This window comes from Microtus ochrogaster, linkage group LG12 (genome assembly GCF_000317375.1).
Source record: "Microtus ochrogaster isolate Prairie Vole_2 linkage group LG12, MicOch1.0, whole genome shotgun sequence".
In the NCBI taxonomy this organism is placed as follows: Eukaryota; Metazoa; Chordata; class Mammalia; order Rodentia; family Cricetidae; genus Microtus; species Microtus ochrogaster.
In genome coordinates, this window is record NC_022036.1 from 4,328,695 (window position 1) to 4,346,964 (window position 18,270).

General features: G+C 38.9%; 1 protein-coding gene across 1 annotated transcript; it reads right to left on the reverse strand.

Annotated features, from left to right (window-relative positions):
- Nucleotides 1-14,405: 14,405 nt before the first annotated feature.
- LOC101989793 (olfactory receptor-like protein OLF3) lies at nucleotides 14,406-15,359 on the reverse strand. The gene has a single exon (XM_005363805.1). It carries the CDS (start codon nucleotides 15,357-15,359, stop codon nucleotides 14,406-14,408), a length of 954 nt encoding a protein of 317 aa, XP_005363862.1.
- Between the last annotated feature and the right edge of the window lie 2,911 nt (nucleotides 15,360-18,270).

The window sequence follows — 18,270 nt, forward strand, 5'->3', positions numbered from 1 at the left end:
CCTAACAGAAATAATTCAGGATTCATATATCATGCTTTCACTTTTAATTAATAATACTTTTTCCTAGACCCCTTGCTCCAACAGTAAACTCTTTCATTGGCAAGCTCATATGGTGGCAATGTCCCTATCCTCAAGTCTTTAGAAAGCTGAATGGTTTCATTCTAATACCTGTCATCCTGCGTGTGAGAAGATCCCAGTATCCATAGTCCCACACAGTCTGTATGCCCACAGAGATCAGATTACTATTTGTTCTGCATGTCTATGCACTCCTTGCTACCTCCACCTTCCGGTGGCACAACTATTGAAATTCCTCATGTAGTAGTCAGTACCTGGTGGTGTGGACATATCTCCTTCAGTCCAGGATTGTATTGCAAAGGATGCTCTCTTGTTCCGAGTGGTGGACTGTGGAGATGTCCCAGCTGTCTTGCCTCCAGGACTCTAAAATTCCCTGGGACTAGTTTACAAAAATTAATGGGAGGAAGCTCACAGGTGATCCCAAGTGGGCTCACAAACAACACTAATAAAATGAGACAGAGGCTGCACTGGTGACCTGGAGCCAGCAGAGTCCCTTGGGAGTGTTTTACATTAGTGTATTAATTGTTGTCATCACTCCCAAATCTCAGTGGCTGTGTCGCCATGCTGCCCTTCCTCTTCCAGTAGAAGGCTGTTCTTTGTCTCTCTTACCCAAGCTCCAGTGAATCCTTAGGTCCTTCTTAAAATATTGTATAAACCAGTTCTGTGACATTCTATTGTTGTCTCACATATGAGAGTGTGGGAGGTCCTTCTATCTATGTGTTGCTTTTATTGTTTAATGAATAAAAAAATTCCCTTGGCCTGTTGATAGGGCAAAACTTAGGTAGGCAGGGAAAACTGGACTGAATGCTGGGAGAAGAAAGGTAGAGAGAGAGAGATGCCATGGAGCTGCCACTAGAGTCAGACTTGCTGAAACTTTGCTGGCAAGCCACAAAGATATTTCCAGGCCACACAGTATGCTGCAGGGCATATTTAGCCATTACTCAGATAAAAGGGTTTTATGTGCTGCATGCTCATTCTCAGAGTTAAAGTGCTGAGCACAGATCCTACCAGACTTGGCAGTAATGGTACATCCACCATTTTGAAAGTGGAGAGAGGTGGAACCAACATCCAGAGCAGCTACAGACAAGCTGCTTACCATTTTAAAAGCTCTTCAAGACATAAAGGAATTACAGATAATACAATAAGAACAGATTCAGACATAAAAGAACTCTAAATGGGTCTCAGTGTTGGATAAATGTATGTAGGCATTTAGGTTGTTTCCAGGTTCTGGCTATGACAAACAAAGCTTCTGTGAACATAGTTGAGCACATGTTCTTGTGGCATGATTGAGCATCCTTTGTATGTATACCCCAAAGTGGTATTTTACTAGATCTTCTGAGAAATCACTACATTGACATTCAAAGGGGTTGTACCAGCTTGCATTCCCACCAGCAATGGGAATGTGTTCCCTTTTCCCCCAAACCACTCCAGCCCCTTGACCAAAGAATGGATAAGGAAAATGTGGTACATTTACACAATGGAGTACTGCACAGCAGAACAAAATAACGACATCTTGAATTTTGCAGGAAAATGGATGGAGCTAGAAAACAATATTTTGAGTGAGGTAACCCAGACACAGAAAGATAATTATCACATGTACTCATTCATAGGTGGTTTTTATAATTAAAGCAAAGAAAACTAGCCTATAAACCACAATCCCAGAGAACTTAGACAACAATAAGGACACTAAGAGAGACTTGCATAGATCTAATCTACATGGGGAGGAGAAAGTAGAAAAAGACAAGATCCCCTGAGTACATTGGGAGTATGGAGACCTTGGGGGAGTGTTGAAGGGGGAGGGAAGAAACAGGAGGGGAGAAGAGATAAATGTAGAGCTCAATAAAAATCAATAAATAATATAAAAATGTACATAGGCTTGAGAGAGAGAAGAAAAATAGTATAGAGAGTTGGGAAAAAAGTAAATCATTTTTTTAAAAAGTCTTTAAAGAGACAAAGTACAGACAGTCATAGATTAAAAGGAGTAAAGAAAAATAAGCCTCATAAAGATGGAATATACACAGAGAGTCTGGATTATGTATATTATTGTGTACTCTGAATTTTTGACTGTGAAGGAGCTAAGTACAGAGAGACATTTCAATGTATGGGCTGCTGAGCTAAATCAGAATGTATATTATAAAGGTATCTTGACTTCAGAATGTGGACCTAAGGATATATTACTTTGGAAAAAAGGTTCTTCTCTTGTTTCCACAGAGAGAAAACTTGTGGATTGCTTCCAGACCAGTGTTGTTTGATGGAACAAGACCCCCTGAAAGAGTGCCTTGAACATCCCTCAAAAAATTACTTTGCCCAATAAACAGCAGGAAGAAGTTTGGAGAAACTATGCCCATATTCCCAAATATTATCTATACATGTTTGTTTACATTTAAAAGAGGTATGCTATATAGATAGATACTTTGCATTGGTATGGATCCTGGTCTATTGATTCAAATTTAAGGTCAATTTTGTTATATGTATATGTATTTCTGATATTGATTAAGGTATTGTGTTTATGTAGCTCATTTAAAAATAGAATGTATAATTAAGAAATATAAGTTAATAGAAATCATCTACAATAGTCAAGTTTGTAGATATGTTAGTTAGATTTTCTAGATGTACAGAGATATATTTCAGTTAGAAATCTTCCAGAGACTTTCAGAATATGGAATTTAAATGTTTAAGAAGTTATGACTTTTCATGACAGTGAGACACATCTGCTCCTGGCAGCACAAGCTACTTCAAGAGGAAGATGGGCACCAAAGAGTCTCCTTATAAAGTTGGTTAGCCATTTGGGCAAGAAACTGCTCTTCCCTGGCTGCATAAACTTGACATGCAGGACCCGCAGAAAAATGACTGCTGAACTTGCCTAAAGGTGAGACCATCCTTTGGAGTCCCTGTGTCATGAAAGAGTCTGCTAGACATTCTGCAGGATACAAAATAAAGTGACTGACAAACTGCCAGTATAGGTTTGAAATTTCTTTGAAAGTTCCTGCTTCGTGGAAAAGTCTGCTGGATACTATGGGCATGTGGGCTAAAGATGGATGCCCCAACAATACAGAAGAACTTTCGGTGGCTGTCCAGGTAGCAAGATGTCTCTGTCAATTATAAAATTTTGGAAGTTGCTTACAATTCACTTCCTGTTTACTTAGGTAATATTATCTCCTTCTGGAGTCTTTGATGGAGTTGAAGAATTTATAATTATAGTTATAGTTTTCCTTAATCATCATAAAAGATAAAAATAAATATAAATGTAGGAGGTTCTTCTGTCTATGTATTGCTTTCATTGGTTGAATAAAGAAACTGCCTTGCCTTTTGATAGCGTAGAACTTAAATAGGCAGAGTAGACCGAACAGAAAGCTGGGAAGAAGGGCAGAGTGGCAGATGCTATGAAGCTCCTGCCCAAGACTGACGCTGGTTAGAATCTTTTCTGGTAAGCCACGAAATGGGTTAAATCAAGATGTGAGGAAAAAAATAAATAAAATAAATAAAAAATAAAAAAAAGATGAGTTAGCCAATAAGAGGCTAGACATAATGGGCCAGGCAGTGATTTAATTAATACACTTTCTGTGTGATTATTTCGGGTCTATTCCTGGGCGGCCAGGAAGAACAAGTGGCCTTCCCCAACAAGTACAAATTACCCTTCAGTGCCTATGTTCCAAGGAGCTGCGGCTGCCCTGCATCTAAATCTGGTGAAAACAGAAGTGTTCTTCTTTTAGATCCAGGAAGCCTTTGCCCCTCTTCTGAGAGTCTTGAGTGCTATGCTATATTCTACTAAGGTGCATTCAAAGAGTATAATAAGTTGCTACGACTCTACAAGTATTGATGGACAGTCAACAGATGTTTCATGGTAGCATTTAAATCCCAAACTGGAGGTAATGCTTGAAAATATCAAAGACTCTAGCTAAATACACAAACACAACTTTATGATTTATAGACTGACTCAAAATAGTGTAAAAATCTTAATTTTGTAGACATCTTTCATTTTCTTTTAGCATGTATTAAAAGATTCATGAAATTTTGAAATTAGAGTTGTACTATCAATGTCTGGAATATTATTTTACCTCTTAAAGCCTTAAGTGAATCTTTGTCTATTTATTCCTCATACTTAAAAATGCTTCTGTTTTGCTACCTGCCTGTCTGCTGTTATTCAGCTGATGACTACCATTTGAAGAGTCACTCTCTCATTTTCTCACCTACTTGCTATCTGATCACAAGACTCCATCAGTCCACTCTTTCATTCTCTTCTACCTTATAATGCTAACTCTACTTCCCTTCTGTACATTTATTTTAAAATTATTTTTATTGATTACTTGGGAATCTCACATCATGTGCCCAATTGAGCTCACCTCTTAGTCTTCCCATGTCCTCCTCCATTCCCTATGACCCCCAAAATGTCCATCTTGTAGTGTCCATTTATTCACTGGAGCACAGTCATATTCTACTGGCCAGCTCCCTAGGGGGGAATGAGTCTTTCTTTGCCTATATCTGTGCCAGAAGTCATAAACTGATGATGAGAGTCATATGGGGGTGCTGAAGCTCTCCCGTGCCCATGCCACCACCTGTACAACAGTGTTGGGGTCCGGTGAGGGGTGGGCCCATCTCTCTTATAAGGGGTGGGGTCAGCTCTCCTGTTCCTACAGACATTAACATGACTTCAGGTGGCAGACCCAACCTTCGGTACCCACATGGGCTTAGGTGGTGACACATGGGCCTCAGATACCAACACAGCCTCTTACTGTCTCAGGACCACTGATTCACTCATGGCCATCAGCAGCTGCATGGACCATAGGCCTCAACATGGCCTGAGGTGGCTTACACATGGCACTTATATCAGCATGGCTCCCAGAATCAGGAAAGTCCATAGAAATCACCAAGTCATCAGGCATTGGCTCAGACATGTCACAGTGTCCACATGGAATACAAACTTCATTGCATCCTGGGGCAAGCAGTAGCATGGGCCACCAACACAAGCATGGTATCCAGTTGTATCACAGACCATGGTGGTCTTTCGAGGAGGTCTAATCCAGAATGTGAACCTTTCTTCATCTCAGGCATCGTCATTGCCCAGAGTCAGGGGGATCCCATGGCCGAGGAACAGGAAGGCCTGCACATTTATTGTGTGTTAAATAATCTATACTTATTGATGGCATTTTTAATGTAAAATTTCTCAGGTTGGCTTACATGGTTGGACACTTAGTCTCCAGTTATTTGGGAAGGTTGTAAAAACCCTTAGAAGGTAAAGTCTTGCTAGAGAAAATAGATCACCAGCCCCATTTCCTGTCTATTCTGTGTCCTTAGTATATATACAGTGGGACCAGCTGCCTTTTGTTCCTACTGCTGTGTCTTCATTGCTATGGTGGGCTTTTTACCTTCTTAAACTAGAAATTAAAGCACTTTTTCCTGTAAGTTACTTGCTGTCAGGTATTTGGTCACAGCCATGAGAAAAGTAACTAATAAAAGAAATCAGTACCGAGAAGGGGGCTATTACTGTGATAAACTTAACCATGTGGTTCTTAAGCCCTTAGGACTGATTTTTATGAATAGAGAGGGGTGGGAAGCCATAAAGGGGAGAGTTTGGAGGGAGGGAAGGGAAGGCAGAAATGATTAAAATACAATCTCAAAAATAAACAACGATAACAGAATTATAATATGCTATAAACGGAGAGTAGTGGGACTTCCTGTTGGGAGGATGGAAGCCCAGAATGCCAGGAGAAAGAGGAACAGTGGAGGTCTGGCTCATGGAATCTCAGAGGGGAACAGAAATCTGCTGGGAACCAGGACAGAGGCCATTCATTTTATTCTCTGATCTGGGCAAGTCCTGAGAACTTGAGTGAGGGTGAATTCAAAGCTAATTTTGCTGGTGAAAGAATTTTTAAGACCAGGTAGTATCCAGGCTGTAGCACAGTGACTGTCGCTCCTCTAAGCCAGGTCTACAGTGCGAGAACACACAGGATCGGAAAGATAATGCAAAGAGGGGTAGAAAGCGGCCTGAGAAAACTGACAAATGCAGGCAAGGAAGACTCAAAACTAGATGTTAATGTTAAAGGAGTGTATCTCACTAAAGAGAAATCTCGTGCTCTGCACTAGGAAAATAGGAATGGTACCCGAGGAAACAATGACACCCACCCGGGATTCCATCTTGTGATAACCCAAATTTATTTGAAATGAGAGAGCCTGACCCGAGACTGATGCTGGTGTCTCCTACTCAAAAACACCTGCCGAAAGGGGGTTTTCAAAGATTCAGCTGTCAAAGAATACAGAGGCTTCTATCACACTAACCACGGCAGCCAGATAACCTTTGAGCTGGCATCCCAACCTGACAGCATCAACCACATGATACTGATTTGTAGGATGGAAAACGTGAGGATAAGAGTATCATGGAAAATGTATCATGGTTTCAGAGAGCCACTGAAGCCAGGCAGTGTGTGGTAGTCCCTGAAAGGGGAATTATGTGATGCTGTGAAGGCGAAGTCTAAGTGGAAATAAGGAACCTGTAATGCTAGAGATGGCAGGGCAATAGAACATCTGCTGAGAAAAGCTGATATTGGAGTTGGAGCAGCTCCAGAAGCTGGAGAAGCAGGCAGCCAACCTAGAAAGGTATGGCTATCCACAGCTTCCAGAGCTTAGGTGACTCTATCATGAGACCTAGACGCCACCCATGCAGCTCCAGGATCTGGCGTTCAACCTTTTGGGTTTCAGTCTGTCCTTCCTATGCTTCCGTCCCCTGTTTTTATGTGAGTGTTTACTTTATGGCTTTGTATGTTATAAGTGAGTAACTTTGTTTTTAACCAGGGCTCACAACCGTTGATTTTAATCTGAGTCTGAGGAAAAAAAAAAGTTGGGATTTTTAACCATGCTGAGATTGTTGAAGACCGTGGACTTGTAGTAAATGCACTCTGCATTGTGAGATAATTAAGAGCCTATAAAGATCAGAGCCAGATTGCGGTCTTCATAGCTCTGTGTTTGAAGCCTCTACCCTCAGATGACAGCTCTGTTTGGGACAATTTGAAATATTTAGGAGGTAGATCTTGCAGGAAGAGGTGAGCTAAGAGGGGCAGGCTTTGAGATCTCATAGTATTGATATCGTTCTTGCCTCTTCTCCATGCCCTCATTTCAGATGTGATGTGATAGAGTTGTCTTCTGCAAGGACATTTTTGTCATGGCAGACTATATCCCTTCTTAAACTAAAAAATAAACTCTTTCTCCATTAAGAAGCTTTTTTTAAAAAAAAATCAGGCATCTGGTCACAACAACAAGAAAAATAACCAATGCTCAAAACAAATACAGAAACATTAACATTGCCAGTGTCTTATGCGACCTCTGATGTCATGATATTTTTGACAAATTTTCTAAATTAATCTAGGCATTTAGGAGGGAAGTTAGAGACTCTTCTCATTCATCTCCTTTCTATACACCTATAGAACTGTCAACATTTGATTCTTTCCAGTAGCATGCTCCCAAACATTGAGACTCAGCCTTAGGATACAGGTGCCTAGTCACAACTGTTTGTCTACACTCATCTGTTGACAGAAGAGACAAAGTCCAAAGCTTTCAATATGACATCCACAGTGCATCTCTATCATTTTTACAGTAAGGTTTGGGTGAAAATCTTCCTTCTTGTTCAACCGCCACAGTTCAACACTGAAAAACATCCCCCAAATGGATCCTTTTTCCATTATTAACGCTGATGACATCTACTCTTTGAGTATTTTGTCCTTAACCACCCTGTAATAAGATGCTTTTCTGATATAATAGGCCTCATTCAGTTCAGACTTACTGAAACATAAGCCCAGAAAAAAGAACTTTAAAGAGCATTTCACAGGTTTCTAACGGGAGATAATGGGAGATTTCCCTGAATAATTCACTCTGTGAATTCATCTCACATTCTCCTTTTGGTATGATGCTTTACCTTACATGACCAAACTCACAAATGTTCCATCTAAAGTCTTCAGTGAATCTTTTTATCGTTTGAATATAAAATATCCCTCAGGCTCATGTATTGAACGCTTGGCCACAAGATCCTGACAGTTGCCTTGCAAGGTTGGAAACTGTAGAAGGTAGGATTCAGCTAGAGAAAGTGGGTTACTCTAGGCATGGCTTTGATTGACAGATCCTCTAGCTGTCATCTAATGATTCCTGTCTGCAATGAGGTATCAGCCTCTTTTATCACACACTCCCATTAGCATGATGTACTATGTCACTGGTTCAGAGTCAAAGTAGAGAAAGATTATAGACTAAAATGTATGAAATTGGATTCCAAAACTAAATATTCTTTCATCAGTTGTTCAGGTATTTTGTCCCAGAAACATAAATTCTGATGAGTGAGACTCAGCATTACTTCTCAGCTCAAGTAAATGAGCAGCACCAAAGTCAAACATAATTTAAGTTTCACCATTTTCTTGCAATAGGAACCACCATTCATTGTGCAGTTACTTCTGTTCTTAGTATTTAGCATAGGCCAGGGTCATTCTACTGACACAAAGGTCATTCGTTAGATTCCTAACTAGAAACTGAATCACTTTCTCCCAAAAGGCCCAGTAATGTTTTATTAATTTGAATACTTATTATTGTGAAGTGTAGCAGGAATAAGATAAATGACTTCATTGTGGGAGATTTATGCATCTAATTTGAATAAGCTGCTTCCAGGGAGAAATTGATTTTCAGAAGCTTGCAAAAATGCAATGGATAAAAGGTTGACTTCCCAACAAAGAGTAGTTAACAGTATGATGTTCATTTGCAAACAAAAACCCTAAATTTGATGGGAAAACTCCCTCAAAATGCATCAGAATGATAATATAATATAACATATATAACTTTCATACTACCTGAAGGGAAGGAGGGGCTACTGCCATGCCATGTAGAAGATTTCAGAAGTCATGAATATTGCTGAATATCAGCTAAACCCCAACAACAAAGAGTTATTAAGCCTCCAAAGTCCATAGATGTTTGTTTTTTATTAAGAATCCCTGAGCGAGGAAACATAATAACTGCAAAAGACAAGAAAAATGAAATCCAACACTATATGTCTCTCGTGAGAAAGATTGTGACCCCTGATAAAGTCCTACTGAGAGAAAACTAATAAAATCAAATCCAATAAGCTTCTAGATCTAACTTGAGATACAGGGTCTGAAGAGGATAACACTATAACTTCAGTATATCGGGGGGAAATCAAAATTACACAGGCAACCCAGCTGGGAGAAACAGAAATTCTATTGAAAATGTAATTCAAGTGCTAAGAAGAAGCAGAAACAAACAGTACAATTCAAAGGACTTCTAGAAACAAAGTAGGTAATTATTATGTGTGTCCTGTTGAAATTTTCATTTGAACAACTACAATCTTTATATATACTGTGGTTTTGAAAAGATAGTAACTATTGAACAAAATTTTATTTTCTAATACTTTTCAGTGCCCAATGTTTTAAAAAGTTATATTTATTGACTTTATTATTTATAACACATATTCTTACCAAACCAACCATTCATTCTCACCTTCTCTTAGTATTATCTGTCACAAGCACCTAAGAATTAGGAGCAGCTGTCATTTCATCCCAAGAAATTTATTTTCCTAATTTCCACATGACTCCAATTTAAACACACATATCTCAACATTCAAACCCATAATTCACATCTGAGAGAGAACATGCAATGTTTTCTTCCTGTGTCTAGGTTATCTCACTCAGAATGATTGCTTTTAAGTCCATCCATCTATCTGAAAATTTCTTAATTTCATTGATGTGGGAGGATCATTTGTCTATCTGTTGCTTTCATTGGTTAATTAATAAAGAAACTGCTTGGCCCTGATAGGACAGAAAATTAGGTAGATCTGTTGCTTTCATTGGTTAATTAATAAAGAAACTGCTTGGCCTTTGATAGGACAGAGCTTAGATAGGCAGAGTAGAGAGAACTGAATTCTGGGAGGGAGAAGGCAGTGAGCCAGACACCATACTGATGGAGGAGGGTCATCTTTCTATCTGTTGTTTCATTGGTTAAGTAATAAAGAAACTGCTTGGCCTCTGATAGGACAGAAAATTAGGTAGGCGGAGTAGACAGAACAGAATACTGGGAGAAAGAAGCTGAGTCAGGAGTCGCCATGATTCTCCCACTCCAGACAGACACAGGTTAAGATCTTTCCTGGTAAGCCAGCTCGTGGGCTACACAGATTATTAGAAATGGGTTAGATCAATATGTTAAGAGCTAGCCAATAGGAGGCTAGAACTAATGGGCCAGGCAGTGTTTAAAAGAATACAGTTTCCATGTAGTTATTTCGGGTAAAGCTAGCCGTGCGGGAGCTGGGTGGTGGGACGCAGCCCGCAGATACTACAACACCATGCCTCTCCTCTCCAAACAGTCTCCATAGCTCTCCTCTTCAATATGGACTTAGGCTAAGATCCTTCCTGGTAAGACACCACCTCATGGTGCTACACAGATTATTAGAAATGGGTTAATCGAGATGTGAGAGTTAGCCAGTAAGAGGCTAGAGCTAATGGGCCAAGCAGTGTTTAAAAGAATACAGTTTCCATGTAATTATTTCAGGTAAAGCTAGCCCTATGGGAGCCAGCCGTAGCCTGCAGCTCCACATCCATCTACATTTCATTTGTTCTTATAGATGAATTATTCACATTTTCATTATTCTTTCATCAGGTATAGGTATTTAAACCATTTCCATTTTCTGGTTATTGTGAATAAAGCAACAAAGACCATGGAGAAGAAAGTAGCTCTTTGCATGGCTACCAGTAGTACAGCTGGATCACACGGTAGATCTATTTCTACCATTTTGAAGAACCTTCATACCTCTTGCTGTGGTGATCTTCAACCATTAAATTATTTTCATTGCTACCTCATAATTGTAATTTTGCTAGTTTTTAATCATAATGTAAACATTTATGTTTTCCAATGGTCTTAGATGACCTCTGTGAAAGGGTCTTTGGCCCTAAAGGTGTCATGAACAATAGGTTGAGAACCCCTGTCTAGAGTAAGATGAACTTTCAAAGAGGTTTAATTTACAAGTCTTTTTGGCCAAAGATGCTAAATATTTTTAAAATATTTCCCAGACCAACAGTAAGGCAGCCAAAAGCTCTGCTAGATAAGGGAAGTACTCATCAAGTCTAATCCTTAGATGCAAAGTTACTGGCAATTGATGGCTTCTGAGGAAGGAGACTGAGCTTTTCTTCAGGATGGGTCCCCTGGAAGGATATTCATGCTTGAGTAGACAGTCCTATATCCATGCACATAAAAGACAGCACTAAGTAGACTCATGGGTTTAAAAAAAATGTATGTGAGTTTATAAGGGGAAATAAGGTTGGTGCTGAAGCAGAGGGACTAGGGGTAGGCTTCATCAAAACCCATTATGCATATGTGTGAAAATTTCAAAAAATAAATAAAGAAATTTAATTTATGGATAATAATATAGAGAAAACCAGATGTTCTGAAGAAGGCCAAGGGAATAAAAAAGTTAAAAATAGAAATTTAACAAATAAAACACAAGACTATACTAACCTGTTATAGCAGACTAATGCTTTTTAGCAAAGGAAGATTAGGAAAGGCCATCAGATAAAGACACCAAACAAGGGAAAAAAACAGAACATAGGATGTCTAATAAAGATGAGTTGCAAACACTGAGGAAGCAGTCATAGCATGAAAAGTACTACATCTTCATACATCTTCCTCCCTAGTAAGTCATATATATTTATATACCTTTAAGTAGTTTTTCTCTCTCACATCTCTCCTACACCAGTGTATATAAAGTTTGTTTGTGGTGTTCAGTTTTCTAATTTAATACACAACTGTTAGTCATGATCAGAACATTCTATCAGAATAATGAGGTCCTTATAGGGATTCCAGTATAGGAGATAGGATGTTTTATGTGGAATATCTGCTAGAGAACAAGATTTGAGCTTTTTTCCTGCCCTCTTTGACTTCCTGTACTCGCTATTTTTGATGATGAATTGTTTTATGAACCTGTGAGAAAAATAAACTCTTTCCTTCCCAAGTTAGTTTTAGTCATGCTGTTTCATGACAATGGTAGCTTTAACTAAGACAAAAGTTAAAAGACAATTTGGCATCCAAGGCCTTACCAGATATGGCAATGTCTACCCAGCTACTTTACCCTTTCTATCTCCTTACCCCTCTGTGCACTTCAATTAAGCTTCCAGCTAATTAGGGTGTAAATGCTGATATATATGTGAAATTTTGAACCACTTATTCTGTCTGCAGGTTTCTTGTCACGTGGATAACTGGTTCTCATGTTTCTAGTCTCAAACTGAGGCTTTTCATGTAACTATTTCTGCTATCACTCTAAATGTTCTTACTCTCGCTCTAAACTGATTAGGGTAGTATTCATTGTCTGTCATCCATACTCTTCAAACATGTTCCTTTAAAGACTATACCAGATTGAATATGTTTCCAAGAACTACTGATGCACTGTAGACATTTATGAATGTCAGATGAATCAGCATCAATAGAAATCTAGCTTCTATTCACATCATGATTTGAGATTATATTATTGTAAAGTTATAATTCAAACATAAAATTTGCTTCAGACTAAATGGTCTTTATCTTTGTAAAGCCTCAGATGCTGTCATAATGTGTTGAAAAATGCAACTGAAAAGTATTGGTTATAGGAAGGTGATTCTGGGAAGAAAAATACATAAACTCCTTCAAGGAAAAAAGAAGACGATCTGTGATCACATGCTTGCTATTTGACTACATCTCTACCTTTTGTACAATTGCTGATTTTCTTCTGTTTTACATTGTTTGTACTTTTTCTAATGCTGACACTGAGGGCCAATTGTGATTATGAAAGATGAAAGAAAAGATTAATATTCAGATGTGAAAGTAATATTAACACAGCCAACTAAACTATCTCAATTTCTCAATCCATCTTTGGTGCAGGAGTCATCCCCTTTCTAGGAGTAAGTGTGTTTTTAATGACATATATATATATATATATATATATATATATATATATATATATATATATACCATTAAACATAATTTGTCTGGAGATCTGAAAAGAAAACAGCCACACTGACCAACTGACCAACCTTGCAGAAGAGGGAGCAATGACACATGCCTTTAAACCCAGGAGCCCCAATGATGCACACCTTTAAGGCCAGTAGCAACACTAGATTGACAGAGAAATCCCAGAACTAGACAGGATTATGAGATGGGAGGAGACATCTCTCATACTCAGTCTCATTCTGAGATTCCTTGAAGCAGGTTAACCATTTTGGACTGAGGTAGAAGAGCCAGTATGAGGTAGAGGTAAGAGTCTGGCTGGTTGTTTTAGTTTTCTGATCTTCAGGCTGAACCCAAATTTCTGTCTCTGTGTTTTTTTTTTAATTCTGCTACAACTTGGCTTGCTTTTGAGTCCTAACCTACCCCTAAGGACACACTTCCACAGACAAGATTATTTAACTCTTATTCCTTTACAAATAGTACAACACCCTGATGACTAAGAATTTTCATAGGTATACTCATAAGTATATGAGTCTATGGGGGACATTCTCATTTTAACAACCACATTCCATTCCCTGGTATCCATAGAATTATATTCATACAGATGGTTTATATTTTATCTCATCCTTTGTGAGATTATTTTATTGCAATGGTTCAGAGATAAAGAGTGTACATTTTTTCAGAGATTGTACAAATTTGAATTCAACACTTACATTGAAATCCCTTGTCTATGTGGTCAAATCCATTCAAAATTGTTTGAATGATTCCAATTAGTGTCAGACACAAATGTTCACTTGGACAATAATAATTTTGTATACTTGGCAACTCCCTATGGGAATGTTTATTAGATCTTTCTGTACATGGTCAGCTCTAGAAGAAATTGTTAACTCTTACAGTGAGAGTTCATGGCATCTGCATGAAGTGAGTTCCTCACAAAGACAGTGTAATAATCTTTCACAGCTCTCCTTGCTATTGGCCTACGTACAAACTGTGTTATTGCAGAAACTCTTACTTGTTCAAGTGAGCCTCTCCAAAGATGAACATGAATTTTATCTCAATTGGAACCACAACAACCTGTTGTGAAATTTATTAGCCCTTTTGGATCAGTACTTTAAACAAAGTAATAAATATTTCTAGTTATCATGCCATGGAAGTAGAGGCAGAGTTAGGAGAAAGTTCTATAAAATGTTGCATAGCTCCACTGGGCATCCCAATGGGACACAACTCAACAAAAACACTCAACCTGCTATATGGCCTCACAGGTATGTGTTATGCCATCTATTACTTCCTAGTTGACAGGACATACCAGATTCTGCTGTTGATAATTGCATAAATGCTGATGAAGAACTCTTTCTTCCAGCTATGCTCATGAGTCATTAAGTTGCCAGTTTTGATGTGAACCCAGAAAATTTCACTATAAGTTTCTTCCATGCCCCCTTCACCTCTTTATTCCTTAGACTATAGATCATGGGGTTCAACATGGGTGTCAAAATAGCATAGAACAGAGACATCAACTTCTCTTGAAGGACAGAAGGGCTAGAGTGGGGTTGGATGTAGGTGAAAATAGCCATGCCATAGCACAGGGCAACCATAGTAAGGTGAGAGGCACAGGTTTGAAAGGCTTTCCACCTTCCTTCTGTGGACTGTATCTTTAGGATGGTCGAGATGATCTGAATGTAGGACAAAAGAACCAAGAACAATGGTGCCATAAGCAAGACAATGCTAGAAACCATAATTACAATCTTATTGGAGGAGGTATCTACACAAGCCAATCTGACCACAGCAAGGGTTTCACAGGCTATATGATCAATATGCTTATTGGTACACGTGGGCAACTGAAAGGTGATGGAAGTATGGACAAGAGAGTTGATGAAGCCACTGATCCAAGATATGATGACCAGTCTCATGCACAGCCCTGCCCGCATGATGACTGAGTACCTCAGAGGGTCACACACTGCCACATAGCGGTCATAGGCCATCACTGTCAGCAGAAGAAACTCAATCCCACCCAAGCCCAGAGAAAAAAATAACTGTGCTGCACAGCTCAGAAACGGAATTGCTTTGTGTGTGGCAAGAAAATGAGCCAGCAACTGGGGGACTATGCTTGTGGCATAGGACACATCCACAAGTGACAGGTTGGTCAGAAAGAAATACATGGGAGTGTGGAGTCTGTTGTCCAGTCTGATCAGAAGAACGATGAGAAAATTCCCCAGCACTGTCACCAGGTACATCAGCAAGAACAGGACGAAGAGGGAGACTTGAGTGTCCCAGTTACTTGACAGGCCAAGGAGGATGAATTCATGCATCCACGTCTCATTGTTGGGTTCCATTAAAAGCTATGATCTGCAAAGAGTATCAGAAAAAAACACGTGCAATCAAATAATAAAGGAGTAAGTTTCTAAGAATATATAATACATGTGATCTGCCAGCCTTTTAAAAAATCTCACATCATTTGTTAGCATGCTTGATTCTAATATGATTTTTATTAATTCTGTTTCAGAGACACAGGCCTATCGAAATGACTTTATAATGACTTGACAGGCTTCACAGAGGTAAGCTACACCCCCGAGATACAGCAATGCAGTTCCGTCAGCTCTATGTCATTAACAGTTCCTTTTATTCTCAGGCAAGGAGAAAACTAAGTGGCAGTACAAGCATAGAAGATTAAGGACAGAGAATCACAGTTTCAAACTACCTCATTTGATTGCAATCCTGCTGGTACTGCAGTAAGCTGCAGGAAGACTGATTGTGAAAGTGGAAAGATCTGGAACCAGAGAATCTAGTCTTATTAGGTTATTTTATTTTATTTAGCAGGTATTTGATTTCTGTTTGACGAGAGGCTTTGTTATAGAAAATGTAATACTTTCCACGTATATTAAGGCACAAATGTAAAGAGCTCCTGTGAGGACATGTGGGGACTGTCGTCACTGCTGGTATACTGCAGTACCTCAAGGGTGAGGAATAGAACAACATTTCTCCTTGGGGCCTATGAAGAGGCAAATGAAATTTCCTGTCTTCAAAGTAGAAACAAATCAACTGAAAGCCTTCAGCAGAAATTTTAGTATGTTTGATAAGATTCAGCTTCTTATAGTCTCCATATTCTGGGGAAAACATCTAGATGAAGTCTCTATCTTCATATGATTCCCCTTCTAATCTGATTCCATTAAGAGTCTGTTGTCTGAAATTGAACTGAAAATGAAACAAATGAGGATGTAGTCATGTGGACCCTCACATCAAGGGTAAGAAAAGTAAGAAAGCACTCCCGGTGTCTGAGACAGGATGATGCAGGAACCTTGGTAAAGCAGTGCCAGAAAATAGATTCTCTGCTCATTATATGTGCTTAGCAGATGCTTTGTCTTTTTTCTTTCTTGCTTTGTTTTGTTTTTGTTTTTTTGTTTTGTTTTGATTTTTGTTTCTTGAGACAGGGTTTCTCTGTAGCTTTGGGACCTGTACTGCAACTAGCTCTTGTAGACCAGGTTGGCCCTGAACCCACAAAGATCTGCCTGCCCCTGCCTCCCAAATGCTGGGATTAAAGGTGGGTGCCACCACTATCCAGCTCGCAGGTGCTTTTCCAGTAGAAGTGATATGGCACGCTATTGAACATCCGAGGCAAACAGGTGACCTTTTAAAGACATGTACAGAACTGTTCGCTAATGTCTTGGTTGTTTGAGTGTGCAATACAAAGGGAAATAGGAGATAAGGATGCAAGAGGGAAAGAAAGATGAAGGTCATTTTAGGGTTGCTGACCTATAAGTGAAAAACTTCCCATTTCAACGTTCTCAAGTGGTAAATGACAAGGCATGGGCCAGTAGAAATATTCAACCCATGCACGGTCTAAAGAGATGTGAACACTTCCCTCACAGAGCTCTACGATATCTATGAGATTGCAAGTTTATCTTAGTGAGTTCTCACACAACTCATAATCTAGCCTTATTCTAATAGCTTTATCTTACTAATTATAGCAATTATCATATTATATGTTTTATAGCAAAGTATTTTATTGAAACAGGCTGCATATAGGTAAATACAGTTAACTAATACATTTATTGGATTATGTTTACCCTATTGATATTATCACTCATAAGTAAGGCCATTGCTTGATTTAAAAAATTCTAGTAATTTTTAAAAATTTTTTGCTTCAGCCAGGCGGTGGTGGCCCACACCTTTAATCCCAGCACTTGGGAGGCAGAGGCAGGTGGATCTCTGTGAGTTCAAGACCAGCCTGGTCTACAAGAGCTAGTTCCAGGACAGGCTCCAAAACCACAGAGAAACCCTGTCTCGAAAAACAAAAAAAAAAAAAATTGCTTCTGAGATAAATTAGAGATTTTGAGTGTGTTGGCCTCAAGCTCACTATCATCCTTCAGTCTCCTAGGGGGCAGGTGCCGCTGTTTCTAAAATCAAGAGATTATCTTTTGAGATAGAATCTGTAGCTGGGACTGGCCTCAAAATCCCTCGGTAACTCAAGATATCCTTGAAGTTTTTAATCTTCCTGCCTCTACCTTCCAATATCTAAGATTACAGTTGTGTATCATTATACCTGGTTTATGTGATGCTGGGAATCAAATTCAGGGATCAGTCCAAGCAGTGTACATTTTCAGACACCCCAAATTAACATTTTTCTATGCTCTAGGGCACCTTTGGGAAGCCTCTAAAAAATATAGAATGTACAATTCAAAGTCAGGTGAAGAAGAAAAGATAGAATTTCCAGATGCCTTTAACACAGCTGTCAGTAAATACCATCTTATCATTATACTAGTCTCTCTGGAAAAATATTCAAATGTGTTTTTCTAATTTCATAATGAAATTAAGTGATGTGCAATGTAGCCCATGTCTATTTTTTCTCATAAGAAAACAAGATCTTGATCTTTTCCACTATGAATAATTTGTAGACTTCCCTTATCTCCATTTTTCATGAGCACAAATATCTAAGGAAACACTATTAGAGATTTTGTTGCATTTGTCTATACAAACAAGGAAACAAAGATGTCTGAGCACAAGGATAGATGTGTAGTTGATACTTACAATGAATGTTGAACAGCCAAGAATGTATGCTATCTAGCTCAGATTCCTGTACAGGGATAATTTGTCATTGCTTCTGTGTCATTGCTGGGAAGGAAATACATACATATTTGTCATAAATCTCTATCAAGACAAAAAGGCAACCTACGGACTGGGAGAAGATCTTTACCAACCCCGTAACAGACAAAGGTCTGATCTCCAAAATATATAGAGAACTCAGGA

Coding starts and splice junctions, on each gene's coding strand:
- LOC101989793 (XM_005363805.1), bottom strand. CDS start 15,359: ATGGAACCCAACAATGAGACGTGGATGCATGAATTCATCCTCCTTGGC.